General features: G+C 53.6%; 1 protein-coding gene across 4 annotated transcripts in view; it reads right to left on the reverse strand.

Annotated features, from left to right (window-relative positions):
• Nucleotides 1-20,164, reverse strand: part of KCNC4 (potassium voltage-gated channel subfamily C member 4) — a 44,354-nt gene that overhangs the window by 5,616 nt on the left and 18,574 nt on the right. Inside the window, exon 4 of one of the 4 annotated variants that reach the window (XM_055139179.1) lies at nucleotides 19,006-20,154. The exons of 1 other annotated variant lie outside the window; for it this stretch is intronic. In XM_055139179.1, coding sequence (XP_054995154.1) covers nucleotides 20,102-20,154 — 53 coding nt within the window. In that variant the 3' untranslated portion in view covers nucleotides 19,006-20,101. Of the gene's footprint in view, nucleotides 1-19,005; nucleotides 20,158-20,164 lie in introns of those variants that run through there. 2 more of the 4 variants (XM_004620081.3, XM_055139178.1) reach the window with 2 other exon arrangements.

The following is a 20,164-nucleotide window of genomic DNA, read 5'->3' on the forward strand; positions in this document are numbered from 1 at the left end:
GGGGGTGCAGCGAGAAGCTCATTGGTTTTGTTGTGGTGGACAAAAAGGAAGTCATTTCAATGGATTTCTGAGGGCACACTGAGTCACAGAACCTGAATATACCCACCTCACACACACACCTACACCCCTCCTCCCTGCACCTATGTCATCCAAATCTTTCTAGCAGCTCCAGCAGAGGCCTGAGCAGGTGAATGCCCTGAGCTGCCAGGGTGATCCTGGGTATCCGGGTGGGAGTGGTGGAGGGGATGACTCAGTGCCCCCACCCTCTGTTCCTTCCTATCTTCAGTCCTCAGAAGAGCTGCCAGGCAGAGAAAACAGTTCCCTCTCGCAGGCTTGGGCCCCTAACGTGGAACACCTGCCTTGGACATAGGCCGGCAGAGAGTGGCCTGGAGTGAGCAAAGCTTGGCACTGAGGGTGGGCCTGTGGCAGGACTGGGGCTGCTTTCCTGGTGAACTGAGTGGCTTCAAGGTCCAGGGCATGACCTTTCCCAGCCTGTTTTCTTTGCCTTCACAGTGGGACTGTGCCCTGCTCTGTTCACTCAAAGCCCCTGAGGCTAACATGGTCTCCTAATTCCCTACAGGTAACTAGGAATGAAGAGTTTGCTTTGAGGCAAACTCTTGTCCTCCAAATCCTCTCTTCTCCAAATCCTGTCCTCTCCCCCTCTCTCTGCTGAACTTTCTCTACTCTTCTCCCCACCTCTCCCGGCAATTCCACTGTGCACTTTGGGGTATAAACCTAGGGGAAGTGAAAGCAGGACCCTGCAGATATTGGGACGCATGGTTCCACCATGTTCTGTTGCACATTTAACTTGGGGCGCTTGGAGCCCCTCAGCAAGTCCCCTATGCCAGAGCTCCTGAAGCTTTTTTATTTGTGACCCTGCTTCACCGAAGAAATGCAACACAGGAAACACTGGGTTCATCAAACTATTGATTTTAAACTAATTTTCGGTTGTGTATGCATAAACCTTTGATTTGTTGTTGTTGTTGTTGCATCCCTACCTCCACATCCTGTGACATGACACCAGAACGGGTCAGAACCCACAAGAATTTGGGTTCAGAGCAGGAGGGAAGTGCGCACCTCTGCATCCTCCACCCCCTCCCCTCCAGCAATACCACGGAGGGCAACTGTGGTTTCTCCTGCTCCTCTGCTCATCTGTCCACCCTCCCTGCTGAATGTTCTCACCTACCGGCCCTGACTTCCGATGTCAAAGCCTAACTGGGCTGCAGGAGAAGCCAGCGCCCGCAGAGATTGGGCCCTGCAGGGGAACCAGTCCTGCTTTCTGCCCTGGCTGGGCTCAGCTTCTTCTCCCGGAGCTGCAGCCTCCCCTCTCTTCCGAGCACTGGGTCTGCAGGAGAGGGCCTCACGTGCCCTCTCAGGATTAGATGTCAGGTGAGGCGAGGATCTTACTTGCCTGCTGAGAGCAAGTGGTCGGTGTTTGTGTAAAGGAAGGAGGAGGAGCTGTGCCTCGGGAGGCACAAATAATCCCTCCCCTGGGGGTTAGTTTTGCTCAGGACATGCAATCTCTACCAATACTGAAAGTGTCTCCTCCTCTTCACTGGGGCCACCACGTGGGCATATTTCTACAAGAGGCTAATTCCATCACTTTTCCTGGGAGTTTCCAGCCCCCAAACGGCTCAGGCTTGCGCAGTGGTGCCAAATGTGGCACGTAAATTATTCTGAGTAACTCACAGCCTGGCCCTACACAAATAGGGAAGGAGAGGAAGATAATTCTGGTTTTCTTTCTTTGTTTCTGTCTTCCCTGCTGTCACTGATCGAGTGATTCATCTTGGATGCATTCATTCATTCAAGCCCTCCCTGAGCACCGGGTCATCCAGAAGAACAATGTGAATGATGGTTTGCCCTGTCTGGAGGGAGTGCCACGCGCAGGCCTGACCTGAAGAGCCAGGAGGAGGCTCCCTGGGAAAATGGTCAAGAAGATATCAGGATGCAGATGAGCCTTCAGGGCAGTCTTGTGGCCTAGACCAGGATGTTGGGGGAGGCAGGGTGGGATGCCAGGGGGAAGGAGCTGTGTCTGGGAACCATCTGAAAGCCAGTGTTTCATCTGACTGGAGAAAGGGGGAGTGGTTACCCATCTGGCTGTCAGCAACTGATTCTGACCAAGGTGTTAGTGTTAATTAAGAAACGTGTGAGCTGCTAACAGTTTTAAGGTGTGCGCCCTCCTTTGGAGGACAGCATTCCTTTGCCTCTCCTGTTGTCCTGGGAACAGTGACTTTGGAGTCAAGTCCTCTAGCACCCTATGTAGAAGTCATTGCCTTCTGTTTTTGGGTACTTTGCGGGGTGGGCGCATGTTGTGGGGACTGGGTCAAGGTTTACTTCTGGTTCTGTGCTCAGGGATCGCTCCTGGCAGAGCTGGGGGGGAGGGGCGGGTGCATATGTGGTGCCAGGGATCAAACTGGTGTCGGCGGTGTGCAAGGTAAATGCCTGACCCTCTGCACTCTTTCTGCCCTGTCATTTCACTCTGAAAATGGCACTTGCTGTGTAGTGGAGAGAAAATCCACCCACCTGGTGAATCCAGCCACCAGGCTTGTGTGGATTCAACGTGGTGGCCTCTGCCAAGGGCCTCACCAGAGCCAGCACAACATAGGTGCTCAGAAAGGTGGCTTTTACCGTAAAAGATGAAACACAGAATTACCATCTGATCCAGCAATTCTGGCACACACCCAGAACTAAAAGTAGGTTCTCCAAGAGATATATGAAAGCTCGTGCTCGGAACAGCCTTGTTCACCGTAGCTGAAAGGTAACAACCACCTAAATGCTTTGGGGTGACAAAAGGATATAAACGAGACATGGGGAGACATGAAACAATACCTTTCAGGTCACGAGATGGAAGAAAATGTGACACAAGCTACAACGTGGAGGAAGCCAGGGCAGTGTGCTCAGTCAGGCAAACATTCACTGAGCCTCCTTTGCTGAGGGACTGAGAATCATAAAAGAGGCACGGAGGAGAATAGGAGTGTCGGGCAGGGGAGGGGAGGGGGGGTTTCATGAGATATTGTGGACGTGGGTGGTGCGGATGGTAGTACTGCAACATGGAGGTGCCCAATATCACCAACCCTCCAGTGAGAAAGTGGCAGAAATGGTCAGGTTTTGTTAGGAATATTTTACACTGCCCCTCTCCATGGACACACACTCTCACACACATGCATGCACACACACAGCCTCCACACAACCCATTAACATACACACACAATACTCACCCCTAACATATACACACCCACACCCAACGTCCACACACACTCGCAGAAAGTTTGCTTTTCTGGATAGCACAGAAGTTAAGGCACTTGCCTTGCTTGCACCTGACCTGGGTTTGATCCTAAACATTCTATATGGCACCCCAAGCACCACTAGGAGTGATTCTTGAGTGTAGAGTGAGTGTAGTCCAAGAACAAAAAGACAAATGAAAATTTGCTTTTATCTCTTTCTTCAGAGGTAAATCCTCCATCAACTTCTCATTTCTTTGTAAGGAAAGTGGACGTGACAGATATCTGTGACTCCCTGAGCTAATTACCTGCTGATGGGCATGCCCTGCCCAGTTCCAGGGCACAGGAGGCATTGAGCAGTATTCTATGGGCCAGTCCTATCTTCTAAACCCTTTGGAAGGTTGCTGGCTGTGGGTTGGCACCAGCAGGAGGCGGATTAGCATTCACCCAGTGTCCACTGTGCACTGGGCAAAGTGCTTAGCAGGTGCCAGACATACAAATGAAAGGCTGCCCTCAAGGAATTCACAATCACCTCCTCCCTTACCTGCCAGCTGGCTTTGCCCAGGATGCAGACAGTGAACAGGGTGAAAATGAAGAGACACTTTCACAATCATCGGTCTGGATTGGGATCCAGAACTCATCCCTGGGGGTCCCAGAAAACCTGAGACCAGCACTGCTGTGGAGTCCCAACAGACCACCTGCCTCTAGGTCCAGACCTTGAGGAGCAGTGAGAGTTTCTGGTGGGATGGTCATGATGTAGAAGCTGCCATGTCAGCAAGGGAAGGAACCCCATCTGGGACCCCTACTTGTTGCAGCATCTGTTGAGGGGCTGGAAATATTTTCCCTGGGGTAACTGAAAGAACTTTACTTGCCTCTTTGGGATTGAAAAGCCCTAGAGTTGGGGAATCTTAATGGCCAACCCCAACAAATTTAGGGTCCTTTAAAGAGGGTCTTATCTTTTTTTTTTTTTTGCTTTTTTGGGTCACACCTGGCAATGCACAGGGGTTACTCCTGGCTCTGCAGTCAGGAATCAGCCCTGGCAGTGCTCAGGGGACCATATAGGATGTTGTGAATTGAACCCAGGTCAGCCAAGGCAAACGTTTGCAAGGCAAACGCCCTAAAAGAGGGTCTTATCTTGCCTGCATTCTTCCGCCACCCCCAGGAATATGGCAGATATGCAAACCCACTGCAAAGGGGAGTTTAACACTCAATCCCAATTCCAAGGAAGTGCTTCCAAGTCACTCAACAGACATTCACTGAGTGCCTCCTTAATACCAGGCACATTAATAATCCAGTCTCTACTCTTAAGCCGGACAGGAGAGAGAGAGAGAGAGAGAGAGAGAGAGAGAGAGAGAGAGAGAGAGAGAGAGAGAGAGAGAGAGAGAGAGCGAGAGAGCTGTGTATCATTTCTGAAAAGTTAAAAAGCATGAGTCTTATACAGATGCAGAGAGAACATATGTCAAGGACTTCACTGAACTCATTCATTAACGAGGCAATCAGACCTGGCCAAGGAGCATTTTAAGAAGCAGGGGTTTCAAGGGAAGGCATCCAGAAATAAGTTTTGTCTCAATTGCCAGACAGGTCTATAAAAGTGCTCCAAGGCAGCTAAACTGGGATCCTCACTGCTACTGGACAGAAATCATTTGAATCTCTCTCTGACAAGAGTCAACACATGCACAAGTAATCTCAGTCAGAGCCCTTCGTGCCTAACCACAAGGGACAAAGTCAAACTATAAAACTAAGTTAGAGCGGTTCATTCTAAACGTTCATAGGAGGAGCCAGGTGAGGAATTGAAATGTCCTACGGTCACCGAGAAAGACAAAATCAAACAAGTGAAATCAACTTTAATAACATATTGTATTTACCCAACATGTTCAAAATATTGTCATTTTGGCATGTGGCTTTAGCCACATTTCAAGTCCTCACTAACCAGATGTTGGTCCCTCAGTTCTAGAGCATTAAATCGTCTTTATGTAGGTCTGTTCCACAACGCTAGAAGGAAAAATTAGAGCGTCTTCTTGGTCTTTTCTAGATTTCTGATCCCTTTCCCAGCTGTATCTGTATAGGTCCTTGCGTACCAGTTGGCAGGGTACAGGGAAGCTGAGTCCCAGCCACAGTCCAGAGAGGAGTGCATGGAGGACTGTCAGGTACATGTCAGAGTCAGTGAAGGCTCGAGTCAAAGGTGAACCAAAGACTCCTGGAATGGCACAGCATTCCCCTGGTGACATGAAATGGAGCAGAAAAACTTCACCGGGGCCAGAGAGATAATAGCACTGTAGCACTGTCATCCTGTTGCTCATCAATTTGCTCAAGCGGACAGCAGTAATGTCTCCATTGTGAGACTTGTTACTGTTTTTGGCATATCAAATATGCCACAGTTAGCTTGCCAGGCTCTGCCGTGCGGGCGAGATACTCTTGGTAGCTTGCTGAGCTCTCCGAGAGGGGCGGAGGTATCGAACCCAGGTCAGCCGTGTGCAAGGCAAATACCCTACCGCTGTGCTCTCGCTCCAGCCTCAGAGAGATAATAGAGAAGGCAATTCAGAGAGATAATAGAGCAACTTTGTCTTGCACATGGCCAACCCAGGTTCAATCCCTAACACCCCGTATGGTCCCCTGAGCCTCCCAGCAGTAGTCCCTGAGCACAGAACCAGGAGTGAGCCCTGAGCATCGCTGGATGTGTCCCCCTAATGAAAAAAAAAAAAAACAGAAAAAACTTCACCAATGATGAGTAGTTTTCCTGAGGTGAAGAAAGTGGGAGACACTCAAAACAAAAGGAAGATTGTGACCCCAAACAGGACAGTGCCAAAGCTCAAAGAACACCCTGACATGGTATGTGGGGAGGAGGGATGGAGACCTGAAAATTGGGCCAGTCAGCCCAAGGTCTCGGGGAAACTGCCTGGAGAGCCTCCCCTTTACCCAGAGGGAGCTTGAGGTTCCCACTCAAGACTTACCATCTGGGGTGATGCCTCAGGGCACTGCTAGCCCTGTGGCCCTGGAAATGGCCTCCAAGTCCTTACCCTCCCACCACCCCCACTGCAAATGGGGCTGAAGTCTGCGTCATGGTTCTCAGCTAAAAATACTTCCGGGGCATCATGTTACAGATGTGACAGTCAAGTCCAGAGTGAAAAACATATTAGTAACGAGGGACCAGGTGGCTTGTGAGGTCAGGACAGGGTAAAGACCCCTTCTGGGTGCAAGGTGACTCTTACCCATTGGAGGCTTAGTAGCTGACGTCTGTCAGCTTTGTGGTCCCTTGAGTACAAAGGAAGAGAAACTTCTGCCTGCCATTAACTCAGTCACTGGCCAAGTGAGGGGAAAAAGGGCGCGAGAATGGATGATTATCCCCATCATCTGGGTGGAGAGGAGAGCTCATTCGTCTTCTCCTGCTCTTTAGATCTGAGAAGCTGAGTGCTTCAGGGGCATTCCCTAAGAGGCCTCCCGCAAGATGCAGGCAAAAACAGGGCAGGGCAAGCAGGGCCAGCACAGGCCAAAAGGAGAACCAGAGGCCGCCTGCACTGCCTGAAATTCCACCTAAGTCATTTCCACCCCAGATCCCCCATGTCAGTTTCTTTACTTGCTTCTAGTTTCATTGTTGTGGTTTGACTGGGGGGTGGAACTCAGGGATGGGTTAGGGTCCCACCCAGAAGTGATCAGGGCTAACTTCTGGTTCTGTGCTCTGGGATCACTCTTGGCAGGGCTCTAAGGACGACATGCAGTGCTGGGGACCAAACGTAAGTCAGCTATGAGTAAGACAAGTGCACTAACCCCTGTATTGGCTTTCTAACCCTTCACTTCTGGTTTTACTGGAAGGCCAGAGTAAGTACTTTAGGCCAAACCCTGTGGTTCTCGGGAAAGCTGGCGGAGTGTGGGAAGGAGAGATAGCAGGCTCTGTAATCAAGCATCTGTTGATGGTGTGTGCATGCATCCAGGGGGGCAGGCCTGAGGGGGTCCTGCATCAGCTTTCTTCTGATGATTCCTAAGAGGCTGTCTGGGGAAGGCAGCCCACTTTGGGGTTACATAATCACATGGGTAGGCTTAACCACCCAGCTGAAACAGAACTCTGTCTAATCTCCTTGGAGATAAGACTTCCCCATGCTCTTTGGCCAAGAACTGATCACAGCTGGGTTTCATGTAAATGTCTTCTGATGAAACCTACAGCCCAGAGCAGCAGAGGGAACTAAGGTGGAACTCAGGAAACGACCAGTTCTGCCATCCTCCAGTCTCATGGTTAGAAATGAGCTCAGTGACATGTCATATTTGGGAAGAGACAAAACCCAGTGTGATGGCAAGTTGTGCCCAAATCCTTGGCACAGGCTGGGCTGCTTCTCTGCTGTGGTGAGACTGCTTGGTTAGAGGTCCCTGCTTCCTCCCCGCCCAGGATTTGCTCCCATGCAGAGATTGTGGAAGGACCCATACTCTTCCCACCTCTATGTTTTCAGGGATTTCTGCAAAGTCCTTCAGGGAAGTCTACCAACTCGACTCAGGAAGGGCCTTATTGCAAGGAACAGAGGAAATGAAGCTCTATGAAGTGTCAGTAATCCAGCCTAGCAGAATGGCCAGGATCAAATTGGAACCTTGTTAGAACCTGCTAAGGCAGTGGTTTGGAGAGGTGGGGGACTGCCCCCATCTTACAGTCAGGGAACTGTGGATTGGTGAGTTAATCAAATAAGTTGCCGAAGATTGCATGGCCAGTGGTAGATGTGGAGCTAGAGCTCCAGCCCTCTAATTCCTGTCCACTTCAATCCCAAGCAGTGCTGATCTGAACTGAGAAATCCATGATGGAGTGAAAGCCCCAAGCTGTCCTTGGCCCAAGTGAAAACTCAGCTGTCAGGGACCACCTGGTGTCAGTTGCTTCCCCACCTACAGTGGTCCAACCTCCAGCTTCTAGAACAATTATTTTTCATTTGTACACAGGTGATAGCACAGCGGGTAGGGCATTTGCCTTGCATGCAGCTGACCCGGGTTCAATTCCTCTGTCCCCCTCAGAGAGTCCGGCAAGCTACCGAGAGTATCCCGCCTGCATGGCAGAGCCTGGCAAGCTCCCCATGGCGTATTCGATATGCCAAAAACAGTAACAAGTCTCACAATGGAGACTGGTGCCTGCTTGAGAGCAAATCGATAAACAACGGGACTACAGTGCAGGGGTGGGAACAACCCCTTGGCCCCCCCAACTCCCACCCCAGAGAATCTGACGAAAGTTTGGATTCCCCCAAATAGACATTTATCTATGTAGATACTTTTGGGTGTAATTTTATGCAGGCTTTGGGCTCCAAGAGTCCAGCAAATTCTCTGCAACCCAGGAGTGATCATGGGAGGTGAATGGGCTTGCAATAGGGGAGGTTATAAACTTTTCTTGGCAGGGACAAGGGGGGAAAATGAGGGGTCCCACTGCGGGGTATGGAAGGAACCAGGTATGACAGCCTCAGATGACCTGGGTACCTCCCAGGCTGAGGTTTGCTGGCATCCAGGGAGCACTAGTGGGTGCTGAGAGACACACTGCACAACCCCTCCCCCTCCCATGCCCCCGGGCCAGTCCAGACCCATCCTAGAATCCGGTTTGGTTCTACTGAAGGAGAGGTATCCCATTACACAGCACAGATTCCTAAGTCTCGATTTGGAAAGTAGACTAAGATCCTTTCCCCTGAGGTCAGTGGCGTCTGCAGTTAGAACAAAACCCCAGAGTGGTCCTGGTCTTGGGTAAAGCCGACCCTTCCACCTGTCAAGGTCGTGGTGGCGTCAGGCAGAGGCGGCCTCCCCACCATCCTGTTAAAAATACTGGTTACGTCAAGAAAACATCCTCAGAAAAAAAGAACTCTGACGAATCTGCACTGGGTTAGAATCAACGCCCCCTGTTCTGACCTCCCCTGAGGTGAAAGGATCTATTTCTTCCTTGAATGGCTCCCCCAGTGCAGCATCACGTGCTTGCTCAGCAGACACCCAAATAGAGCGTTTGGGTTTGCCCAGCTGTTCTATTTCCAGCCTGGTCAGTTCATGTTAGGGCCTGGGCAGGCTCTGTCTGCAGAATGGCCTCCTCCTTCCCCTCCTGCTGCTTTCCTCCCATTCTTCCTGTCACTGACCCCATCTTCCACTGTACCCCACCCTTCCTGCCCTCTGAGGAGCTGTCTATCCCTGTGGCCTCCTTTTCCCTCGCTGCCCCCTTGGTTCCTACCCTCAGAGGCCCCCAGGTGTGTGTGGAGATACAAGAGGCAACTTCTCAATCCCCGCCCTCAGAAAAAGAGGAGGAACAGGAGGAGGGGGTGCCCCCAAGCACATCTGGTCGCCTTTGCAGCTTGGGTTCTCTCGGTAGGGAAGCAAGCACACAGGTTCACTGCTTCCAGGTCACTGGGGGAATGGCTATGCCAGCGGGTCATCTTCTGAGCATTCATATCTCAAGACCCAGGGTCAAGCGAGACGTTAGCTCCATACAGGCACTGAGCAGCAAGAGAAACCTAGCAAGGAGCTTCTGGGGCCTCCTGTCTTCAGGTTCACAGATGCCCACTCCCCCGACTCTTTCTCGAAATGCCAGCAAGAAGCACTGCACTGAGTGTCATTTGCCAAAATCTAGCTGGCGTGTGAGAGTATTCCACCTCCATTTACTCCATTTACAAGCTGCACAGCATGTATGATTCTCCCCATTTCTCTGGTGAAGACTGTGCTCAAAGAGGCTGAGTCACTCGCCCAAGAGTTCACAGCTCATAAATGGCAAAGCCATGACTGCCAGACTGAACATTCTGAGTGGGGCAGTGGATGAGAGCGAAGGTGGTGCTGGTGTGTCGGGGGCTGGGGGCTGGGTGATGGTTAAACTCCTCTCCCTGAGTGCCAGGAACACAGGGACCAGAGCCAGGCTGATTGGGGTGGGGTCAGACTCAGGCAGTGAAATCTACCATCCATGAGATTTCTGTGAGATTTCTGTCAAGTTCATCTCTGCCTTGGTTTCTTCTATAAAATGAGAGTTATTCGGTGGGGGGTGGGGGGGAGAACGGGGAGAGAGAGAGAGAGAGAGAGAGAGAGAGAGAGAGAGAGAGAGAGAGAGAGAGAGAGAGAGAGAGAGAGAGAGAGAGAGAGAGAGTGAGAGTACAGCAGGCAAGGCGTTTGCATTACAAACCATTCCCATCTCACAGTCTTGGTCCCTGAGTGCCGAGCTGTCCAGGGGTCCCAGTACTCATGAAGCGACCCTCTCCCGACTCCCTTTTCTGGCTCATTCATGTAGGGCAACCAAGAGCACAGGTTTAAAGTTCACTTTGGAACTTGGGGTTTGGCAAGATGATGAGGCTCATCAAAGAGAGCTGAGAAAGATGGAGAAGGAGCATGAGCCCGTCTGGGACGTGGGCCCCTGGCTGTTCTGGGCGGGGTTCAGTGCCAGTCAGACACATTTGCTCCTGGCGGGCTGGCACCTGGCGAGTGCAGGACCATGGGTAGGGATGGCTGTGGACAGGGCAATGGTGGCAGGTGTGTGCATCTTGCAGGGAGACGGGTGACTCACGGTGGCGGGGAGAGGGAGAGGCCCAGCATGGTGGAGAATTGTTCTGAACTGATTTTTTTTTTTGGGTCACACCTGGCATTGCTCAGGACTTACTCCTGGCTCTACACTCAGGAATTATTCCTGGCAGTGTTCAGGGGACCATATGGGATATTGAGGATCAAACCCGGGTCAGCTGTGTGCAAGCAAACACCCTACCCACTGTACTATTGCTACAGCCCCTGTTCTGGACAGATTCTGAGACCCAAAGTTGGCCTCAATGACAAAGGGAACAACAGAAGTGAGCAGGGATCAGTTGTTCCATTCACTGTGTGCTCACGCATTCCTTCCTTCATCCCACTGAAAGGTTTCTCAGAGGAGACCATTTCCCAGGTCTTGAGGAATGAGGGAGAGTTGGCAGGCAGAAGATTCCACACTACAGAAGGGGGAGAGTCTCCTATGACAGAGGTAGGTCATACTGCCCATCTCACATAATCGCCCTTTTGTGCTCAATTTTCTGTTAACCAGAGTCACGCCCAGTGGAACCCTGCAGCACCCTGGCCTCTGATTTGACACACAGGATGTCCTGGGAGAGATTCAGGAGTCCAACGCCCTGGTAAAAATATTAGTCATGGTACTGACACTAGATCGTGCATGGCTGATACAAGATGCTCTGCAGGGGACAGAACATGAAAGGGGGGAGAGGGCTGGAGGAGATGTGTGTAAGTGTGAGTGCTGTGTGAGTGCATATGAGTGCATGTGCCAGTGAGTGGAGTGTGTTAGTGTGTGTGTGTGTGGGCATATGAGTGCATGTGCCAGTGAGTGGAGTGTGTTAGTGTGTGTGTGTGTGTGTGCATATGAGTGCATGTGCCAGTGAGTGGAGTGTGTTAGTGCGTGTGTGTGCATATGAGTGCATGTTTCAGTGAGTGGAGTGTGTTAGTGTGTGTGTGTGCATATGAGTGCATGTGTCAGTGAGTGGAGTGTTACTGCATGTGTGTGCATATGTGTGCGTGTGCCAGATAGTGGATTGTGACTGCTGTGTGTGTATGCAAATAAGCATGTGTGTCAGTGAGTGGGGTGTGTGAATGCACTCACACTATACTCATACGAGCATGTGTGTGAGTATAGTGTTAGTGCGAGTGCTGGGTGAGTGTGCTTATGAGTGTGTGTGTCAGTGAGAGGAGTTTGAGTGAGTGCCATAAGGAAATAGTGCGGGGTATGCCTTGGATGCCCTTCCTTCATTCCACTGCTGCTGAGCCCCTGAGCACTGTGCAGGGGCTAGAAATAAAGGCATTAATAAATGACACCTCCATCTATGAGCATCAGTGCTAGGGACTCTAATGAAGGGATTCTTAGGTGCCGTGAGGGCAGAGGAAAGCTCCAGAAAGCTCCTGGAAAGAGCAATCCCAGCAAGAGCGATGGAACCTCTTGCCTGTCCTTCCTGGGGAACCCGGCTGTCACAGCCAGCACTGAGACCCAGGGGCACGGCGGTGACGCTGGCATCTTCTTAGTCCCAACCTTCACCCCTTCGAAGCGGGCTCCTGCCTCTGGCTGGGGTCCTGAGAGAGATGGGGTCCCTGTTCTACTTGCCAGGAGAACAACAGACGTGTCCCCTGAGGGAAGAGGCTGGTTCTGCTGCTCCTGGTGCTGGGCTGCAGAGCACAGACAGGCGGGCCGGGTGGCTGTGTAGACAAGTCCCAGTGGTCACGGGAGGGGTGTGACTCCTGCTGCCACCCGGCGTGGTGACGGCTCATGGCAGCGCAGCTCCCCGTGGCAACCCAAGAGCCGCCACCCTGGGGAGGGCCGCCATAGCAACTGCGAGTCTGGGAGCAACTCTTTTGGGGCCCTGGGCTGGTCCCAGTCGTCCCGCGGGGGCCGGGCTTGGGCCATGGGGTGGGGGCAGACTCCATCTCACTGAACCCCTGGGGCCCAGGGCTAAGGGTGTGCAGGAACATCTGTTTACGCTGGCTTGTGTGGGACCTTCGATCACTGACACTGAAGTTGAGGGACAATTCTTGGGCAAGGGGCTGGAGTGTGAAGGAGGGGGTCAGGGACAAGGGACAGTTTCTAAGGGACTCAGGGAGGGACTTGTGCTTTGGAATCCGGGGCTCAGTCCCTGCAGAGGGCCCCCCAAGGGTAGGCAGGCCTCAGTGGCTGGGCTGGGGGCTGGGGGCACAGGAGGCCTCCTGAGGATTCCACTGTCCCACCTGAGGCCTGAGCAGGACCAGGAGACATCAGGGTTCAGGGTCTGAAGGTCAGGGGGTGGGGGGTGGCAAGCAGGGGGAGGTGCCCCCAGGGCTAGGCAACTCCTGGATTAGGTTTGCCTTCTCTCTTTCCACACCCCAACTTGCCTGACCTCTCTTCTTCTCTTTCATCTCTTCATCCCCTCTTCATCCCTCTCCCTTATTTTTTCTTCACTCAGCCTCTTCCTGACTTTCTTTATCCATAAGCACTTCCCTGAGCACCCAGTATGGGGCCGGACTCTGAGTACCCACCTGGTTCTCCAACGGGACAGAGAGGGCTCTGACAGGGTTCTGAAGCCCTTGGTGGGGAGGGGGAGTGCCACCAAGAAGAGGAAGGAAGCATGTCTAGCCCTCTGCCTTCCCTGCTCTGCCCGCCTCACTGTCCTGACAGTTTCTAGGCGAGGATGCAGAACGCCGAAGAGCAGCGCTCTCACCTCCTTCTGCATGGGCTCCCGGGAGTGGCTGAGAGTGAGGTGCCAAAAGGCAGCCGGGACGGGGATGGAGCTCGGGAAGGAGCTGAGAGGAAGCCTCTCACTCCACCTGGGAGGGGGGGGGGGGTGTGGAGCAACAGCCTCGTAAGCCTGGGACATGTGGTTACAATTAATCATGGTCCGTCAATTAAAATTTTTGATTGAAAGGGGGGGGAAGCATGAATTTCGGCAGGTCCTGAGTCAGGGCCATCTCTGCCCACTCATTCATAAAATCTCGATAGAGGCCTGGGTGCTATGCTAGGTCTCTCACAGGGAGATAGTTATGAGGAGAGAAAAGAACCAGGAGGAAAACAAACCGGCTGCAGTGATAGATAACAACACAGAGATGGAGCTCACAGAGGAAGTGGCATTCAAGGCCAGGCTCCAGGTCTGGTGAGCATGATATGGCGCTCAGACTGCCTGGCCTGGGTTTGAGCCTCAGCACCACACAGCCTCCAGAGCATTGCTAGATGGAGCCCTGGAAGCCCTGAGGATAGCCAGGGGTGGCCCTGGAGCCTTTCCCAGGATGCCCTGAGTAAGCCCTGGCACTGCAGAGCCTGAGCATCAAACTGCCAGACTGTTTCAGTCAAGTATGCCTGGGAGGGTCCCTGGATGCCCTCAGCAACGCTTTCTTGGGAAGCCCTCCCTCCTCCCCCAACAAATAAATAAGTCAGTAAATAAAGTCAGACCCAAGAGATGAGGACTCACCCATTAAGGACTCAGGGCACTGTGGCCCCGGGAGGGAACAGAGGGTGTAAAGACACTAAAGACAGGAGGGACAAGCATATGGAAGATCCCTGGGGTTCTCCTTGGCACCTCCTCCTGAGTCCTCTGACTCGGCCCAATGGCCCAGGACCAAGTCAGTCTCCATGATGACATCTTCAGTCAATGAACATTTGACTGAAGGAAGGGGAGACACCAAAGGGGAGCGAGGCGTGCCTGAAAGTCAGAACTCATCAGCAGAGGGCTTCATGGCAAGGCCTGGTTTCCTGGCTAAGAAGCTCTTTAGCTGCTGGAGGGAGACTGCGGGAGGGACCCAGGGGGCCAGGGCAGAGATGGTGAAGTCCAGCTGTAAGGCTGAGGTCAAGAAGAGCAGGGGATGGAGAAGATGGGGTCCAGCTTTCAGAGCAAGGGGTGAGGGAACTGGTCGGTAGGTTGCAATGTGCCTGCTGCAGAAAGATTTGAATCCACAGGCCTCTCAGCCTGTGTTCCCCACTGGAATGTAAAGGCAGGGGTCCTAGACGATTTGTTCACTATTGGTTCCCTAGAACTCAGTAAAGATATAACGCACAAGGATTGAACTAAGGAGAAATTGATGATGCCGCAGTTTCTCATTCAGTCCTGGGAGAATGATGGTAGCAGAGGGAGGGAGCAAAACTAGGAGGGAGGCCGTCCTAATTTTGGAGGTAGATGTACCCCCAAAGGGGTTAGGCAGTGTCTGGGTCACTGCCCTACACCCCACAGGCTAGGCAGAGCCAGGAAGAGAGAAGGGCTGTCTGTGCACAGGGAGGGATGGAGGTGGATGGATGGATAGAATTAAGGGGGTTCTGGGCTGCCCCCATAATGTGGCTGTCTCCAGCACCAGGAACGGCGGGAGGCTGTGAAGGTGTGTGGGGTCCCTAAGGGAGTAGTGCTTGGAAAGACAAAGTGACTCCCCAAACCCCACCTGGTCTCGGAAGCCCGGGTCCCCGCTCAGCTAAAAGGCTGAGCCCTGCAATTCCCGGAGGCCCTTGTGGAGGAGCCTGAGAAGCAGAGGGTAAGCAGGGCGGCTGGCTGTGCGGGAGGAGTGGTTGCCAGCATCACGGCCAGGCTTGGCCCTGAGGCCAGAGCCCCAGGCCACCTCCTGGCTTCCTCTCCTCAAGTGGAACAGCTGCAACCAGGCCCTGGAGAGAGCAGGTCCAGTGTCCCTACCAGGACTTGAAAACTGGGCAGTCAGACCAGTGGCATGGGCGCCACAGCCTCAGATGCCATCTGCAGGGGGCCCTGGAGCGGGCAATGAGGGCAGGTGCTCACTGTGGGGAGGCTTCCAGCCCCAGCCAGCGCCCTCTGAAGCCCACCCCCACACCTCCAGCCTGGCTTCTAACCCCTGGCGGGTGTGAGGGAAGGTGCCGGGAAGCCCAGGCCAGAGGAAGGCCAGGAGATCAGGATGGGAAAGGGGCTGAGGGACCTGAGTTCCATTCCAGGAATCAGGGGTCAGGACCTGTCTTCCCCTGGCTTGGGGTGCCTCCGGAGTCAGAACTTCTTCATTGGAAGTTGTCTTCAAATCCAAGCATGGGACCCCAAGTCTGCGGCCCCCAAGGCACCATCGTCTCCAGTCCGAGGAGCTGTCTTCTGCGGTCTGGAAGTGTACTGAGGAAGTTCTAGAGGCCTCAGCTCCAGCTGCTCATGGTGCTACCTGGGCTAGGGTGGAGGAGGAGGGCGGGCACTGAGGGGGCGATGAGGTTGCCCTCTTGATTGGGGCCGGGGGCTTTCAGGATCAAGTCCAGGAGAAGTCACAGGCGAGGGTCTTTATTGGAACCTGCTCAGCCTCCCGGATGCCTCCTGCTTCCAGGAGGAGAGAAGAGTTTAAACCCACTTCCTCTCTGATGCTCTTTGTCACCTGAAAGTAGGGGGTCGTTTGCATTTCTTCTTCAAGCTAAGGGGCACTTTACGTGATTCAGTTTCCAGGTCAGACCCTCTCCTAGCCACCTGCTTCTGATGTCAGAAAATAGAACCCCAGGGGCTAGAGAGATAGTAGAGGATAGGGTGCTTGCCCTGCATGCAGTAGACTCAGGTTCGATTCCAGGTACCCACATAGCCCCCTGAGCCCCACGAGAAGTAATTCCTGAACGCAGAGCCTGCAGTAACCCTTGTGATTCAGTGGGTGTGACCCAGAACCACCCCCACCAAAAGAAAATAAGAGCCCAGTGAGTTGCACATGGAAGACCCCAATCCCTCCTTGAGGTGGGCATCAGCTCCTGATAATTAAGTATTGGGGCTTAAGGATTCCTAAGGAGGAAGAGGAGGTGGTGGGGGAAGGAGGGGAGAGAGAAGGATGGGAGGAGTGGGCTGGGCAGAATCACTCACTTCTGCAAACCTTGCTTTGCTTATACTGAAGTTCCCAAAACCAAAACAACACACACACACACACACACACACACACACACACACACACACCCCAAACCAAAAAAACACCTTTGCTGTGTGAATGAGCTGAGGAGGAAATGGAATCATTGAAATTATGATTAAAATCACAAAGCCCATGTATAGGTTAAAGTGCTTGCTTTGCATGGTCCTGGTGCAACTTCACAGAGCCAGGAGTAATGCCCCCGGCAGCATCCAGTGTGGAGTGCCCTCAACCCCAACCCCAGATCACATAGCCCTGGTCCAAAGACTAGACCTGATGCCTGTTTCCTTTAGGTATCAGCAAAGCACTGGCCTCGCGCATCTGGGAGCTGCTAGGGTTCCAGTCTCAGCTATGCCACTTACTGTCTCTGTGACCTTAGAGAAATGAGCTGACATTGCTGTGCTTTCTCCAGAAGATGGAGAAACATCCACAAAGGATGTGTTTGCAGAAGTGCTGCATGCACTGCTAAGCACTGACTCATTCCTGACAGTTTGGAATCCCCCCACCACACACACACACACACACACACACACACACACACACACACACACACATATACACACATGCTCACCCCTTCCCAAGAGATGCAGCTAATCATAGCACCTGTTGGAAAGGAGTGGCCATCCAACTAAATGGTTGTCACTGGGCTGATTCTTTCCACGACGCTCCTCTGCAGTATCGCCCTGCTTGTCACAAGGACCATGTGCTAAGTGCCGAGGGCAGGTCTGTAGCAGCCTCACTGACTTCTCCTCTTCCTCTTCTATTCCAGTGGAGCAAACTCTCCCAGGCTCTAAACATCCGTAGAGACAGCACGCAAACGTGCGTGTCTCCCAACATCAGCTTTTTGTTTGTTTTGAAGCCATACCTGATGGTGCTCAGGGTTTACTTTTGCCTCTGGCTTCGTTCAGGTGATGCTCCTCCTGGTGATGCTCAGGGAACCATATTTGACGTCAGGGATCAAACCTGGGCAGCTGCACGCAAGGCAAATGCCCTAATCCCTGTGTCATCTCTCTGTCCACCAGTGTCAGTTTTGATCTGCATGGCTTCCCATTCTTGTAGTTGATTTTGGATTTCATTGGATGGTGCTCAGGGGTTACTCCTGCCTCAGTGCTCAGTGGCTGCTTCTGGTGGTGCTCAGGGGACCATGTGGGACTCCTGTGCCCCTGCCCACTGAGCCATCTTCTCCGGCTCCCATGTCCTCTCCTTCTAAACGGATCCTCACTGGGGATCAACTCTAGCAGGGGCCCACAGGAAGCCAGAGCCCGTCTTCCTGGAGCCTGCAGTTTGGGGGTGTAGGGAGTCTGGGCCTTCCTCTCTGAACTGCAGCCTCCTGCACACCACCCCTCTCCCCTCGGGGGTCTCAAGATGTCCCAGTGAGCCAGGGCCGCATCTTGGTCCCCACAAGAAGTCCCCCAACACATCCCAGCATCTGGTTCTGTTGGGCTCAGGCTTCTTAGTTCCTGATCAGAAAATGGCTCCACATCCATCTATAAACAACAATAAACCCACCCTGGCATCGGTCGCTCTGGATGCGGCCCTGGTGTGTAATATCATTACGGAGCCAGCAGCACATCCCATTATCTCTCGGCGAGCTTCTCCCAGGCCGGCCTGGCTGCAAATGGCTCTTCTTGGGGGGAGTGTGTTCAGGCCGCTCCCGCCCTCAGTGCGGGAGATTTTATCCTTAATTGACAACTGGCTGCCTGCCACACCTTGCCTCCCCTCCCTTTCCCTCCCCTCCAGCGAGCAGGCTGCCAGTCCGGATTCTCAGATGCTTTGCCTCTCCCCTCTCCGGGGTCCTACCATCTCACCCCAGCATCCCTGGGTGCCCCTCTTTCCACTGTGTGACTCAACATAGACAGCTCAGAAGCCCATGGGGACAACGGGACGGCGGGCAACAGTTCCTGGGGTGGGGGGGTCACTCCCGTGTGTGCACAAGATGCGGGGTGGGTCTTTCTAGTCCTTGTCTCTGAAGCAGGGATGCAGTCATCCACGTTCCTGACAGAGAATGTGGGTGGGGGGGCCTGACTCCAGGCCCCTCTAAAGTTTAGAGCTGAGAGGAAAGGGAGTAGGGGCAAAACCACACCCAGCCCAGCGTGGGGGTGGGGGGAGCGGGCCAGATGGGGAGGGGTCAGGGCTTCTTCAGTGACAACTGAGCACTCAGCCAAGGGTAGAGACCCTTCTGAGCACCCCAGAGACCCTCCAACCAACTCATGTATTGTAAGCAGTGACAGGAAGGGCCAGGACTAACCCACACACACCCGTCTGCACCCAGGAGACCCTCTGTCCGCACCCTGCAGTGGTCCTCAGGGGTTACCCTTCTCAGGCCATGGGCTGGTCACACAGCCTTGACATGCCCGGGTGGATCTGAAAGGAGGGGAGGGCGTGCAGCCAAGCTCCTCCGCAGAGTGCTCAGAGCACTGCTGGGATTTGGGGTTGCGGGAGGTCCCCTGAGCAGGCCCCAGGGCCTGAGTCGAGAGGGGAAATGGAGGCAGGCAACACACAGCGGTGAGGCTCCGGATGTCTTTATTGGGCTTGAGCAAGAGCGTGGCGGTCGAAGGCATGCGGACAGGGCGGCAGGGCCCGGCCAGGCGTGCCTCATACACACAGGGGATGGCATCAGACTAGGGGAGCTAGGCGGGCAGAGGCCACGGCTGAAGGGGCGGCCGGGCCTCTGCTATTGCACGTATCCTCTGGCCAGCGGCCAGGGTGTACAGTATTGCAGCTGGCCTCCCCGAAGCGCCCCTGCTCAGACCCCCGGGCCAGGAGGGCAGACAGACCCCTTCCCTGCCTGTCGGCCCAGCAGCATTGAGAACAAACAGACGAAGGAGACATAAATAACAAAATGAAAAAAAAATGAAAAAGAACAAGATCCCCCCTCAGTCCAGGCCCCAGGGCAGGTAGAGGAGCGGGCGGGGGGTGGGGGTAGGAGTGGGTTGGCTGCAGAGGAGCCCCTCGAAGTTCCCCCTTAACTGGGGCATGGGGTGGGAGGTAGAACCCCAGTCTGGGGTGGGGTGGGGCTGGTAGGCCAGTAAGCCAGTATATGTGAGTCCACCTGGACCTCCCACCCCCACCCCAGAAGGACTGGCAATCCCCAGGTGCTCTTTCCTTGGGACATTCCACACACATGTTCACCAGAAAAAGAAAACCAAAAACCAAAAACCAAAACAGGGCAGAGGGAAGGAGAAGCGAAGGGGCAGCGGGGGTGGGGAGTGGGGCATGGGCTGGGGCGGGGGAGGCGTGGGGAGATGCAGCCTAACAAAGACGGACCACCAGGAGCAGAACACTACACACGAGAGTACAGTATGTATGAATATAGATACTATGTGCGCATACAGAGATCTCTGCAATGTACAACAGAACACAGCAGTCCCACCCCGGCCCTGCCCGCCCGAGGGGCACGCGGGAGCTCTTCCACCAGTCCTGTGCCAGCAAGGATATCTGAGTCCTTCCCGGGGCAGGTTCTTGCCTGGGTTCCAGAGTTCTCCCTAAGCCTCTGGCTCTGTCTGTCTGCCCGTCTCTCGCGCGCTGGTGCCGCTTTAAGAGAGGGTGAGGACTTCGGCTTGGGCATAGTTGGACGAGAGGGCGTCTTGGCAGGTCTCTGTTTAAAGAGCACAGGTGTGAGACACTGGGACGCACGCTTTCGGCTCAACCGTGCCTTCTGGGGG

Source organism: Sorex araneus, chromosome 5 (assembly GCF_027595985.1).
Source record: "Sorex araneus isolate mSorAra2 chromosome 5, mSorAra2.pri, whole genome shotgun sequence".
Classification (NCBI taxonomy): Eukaryota; Metazoa; Chordata; class Mammalia; order Eulipotyphla; family Soricidae; genus Sorex; species Sorex araneus.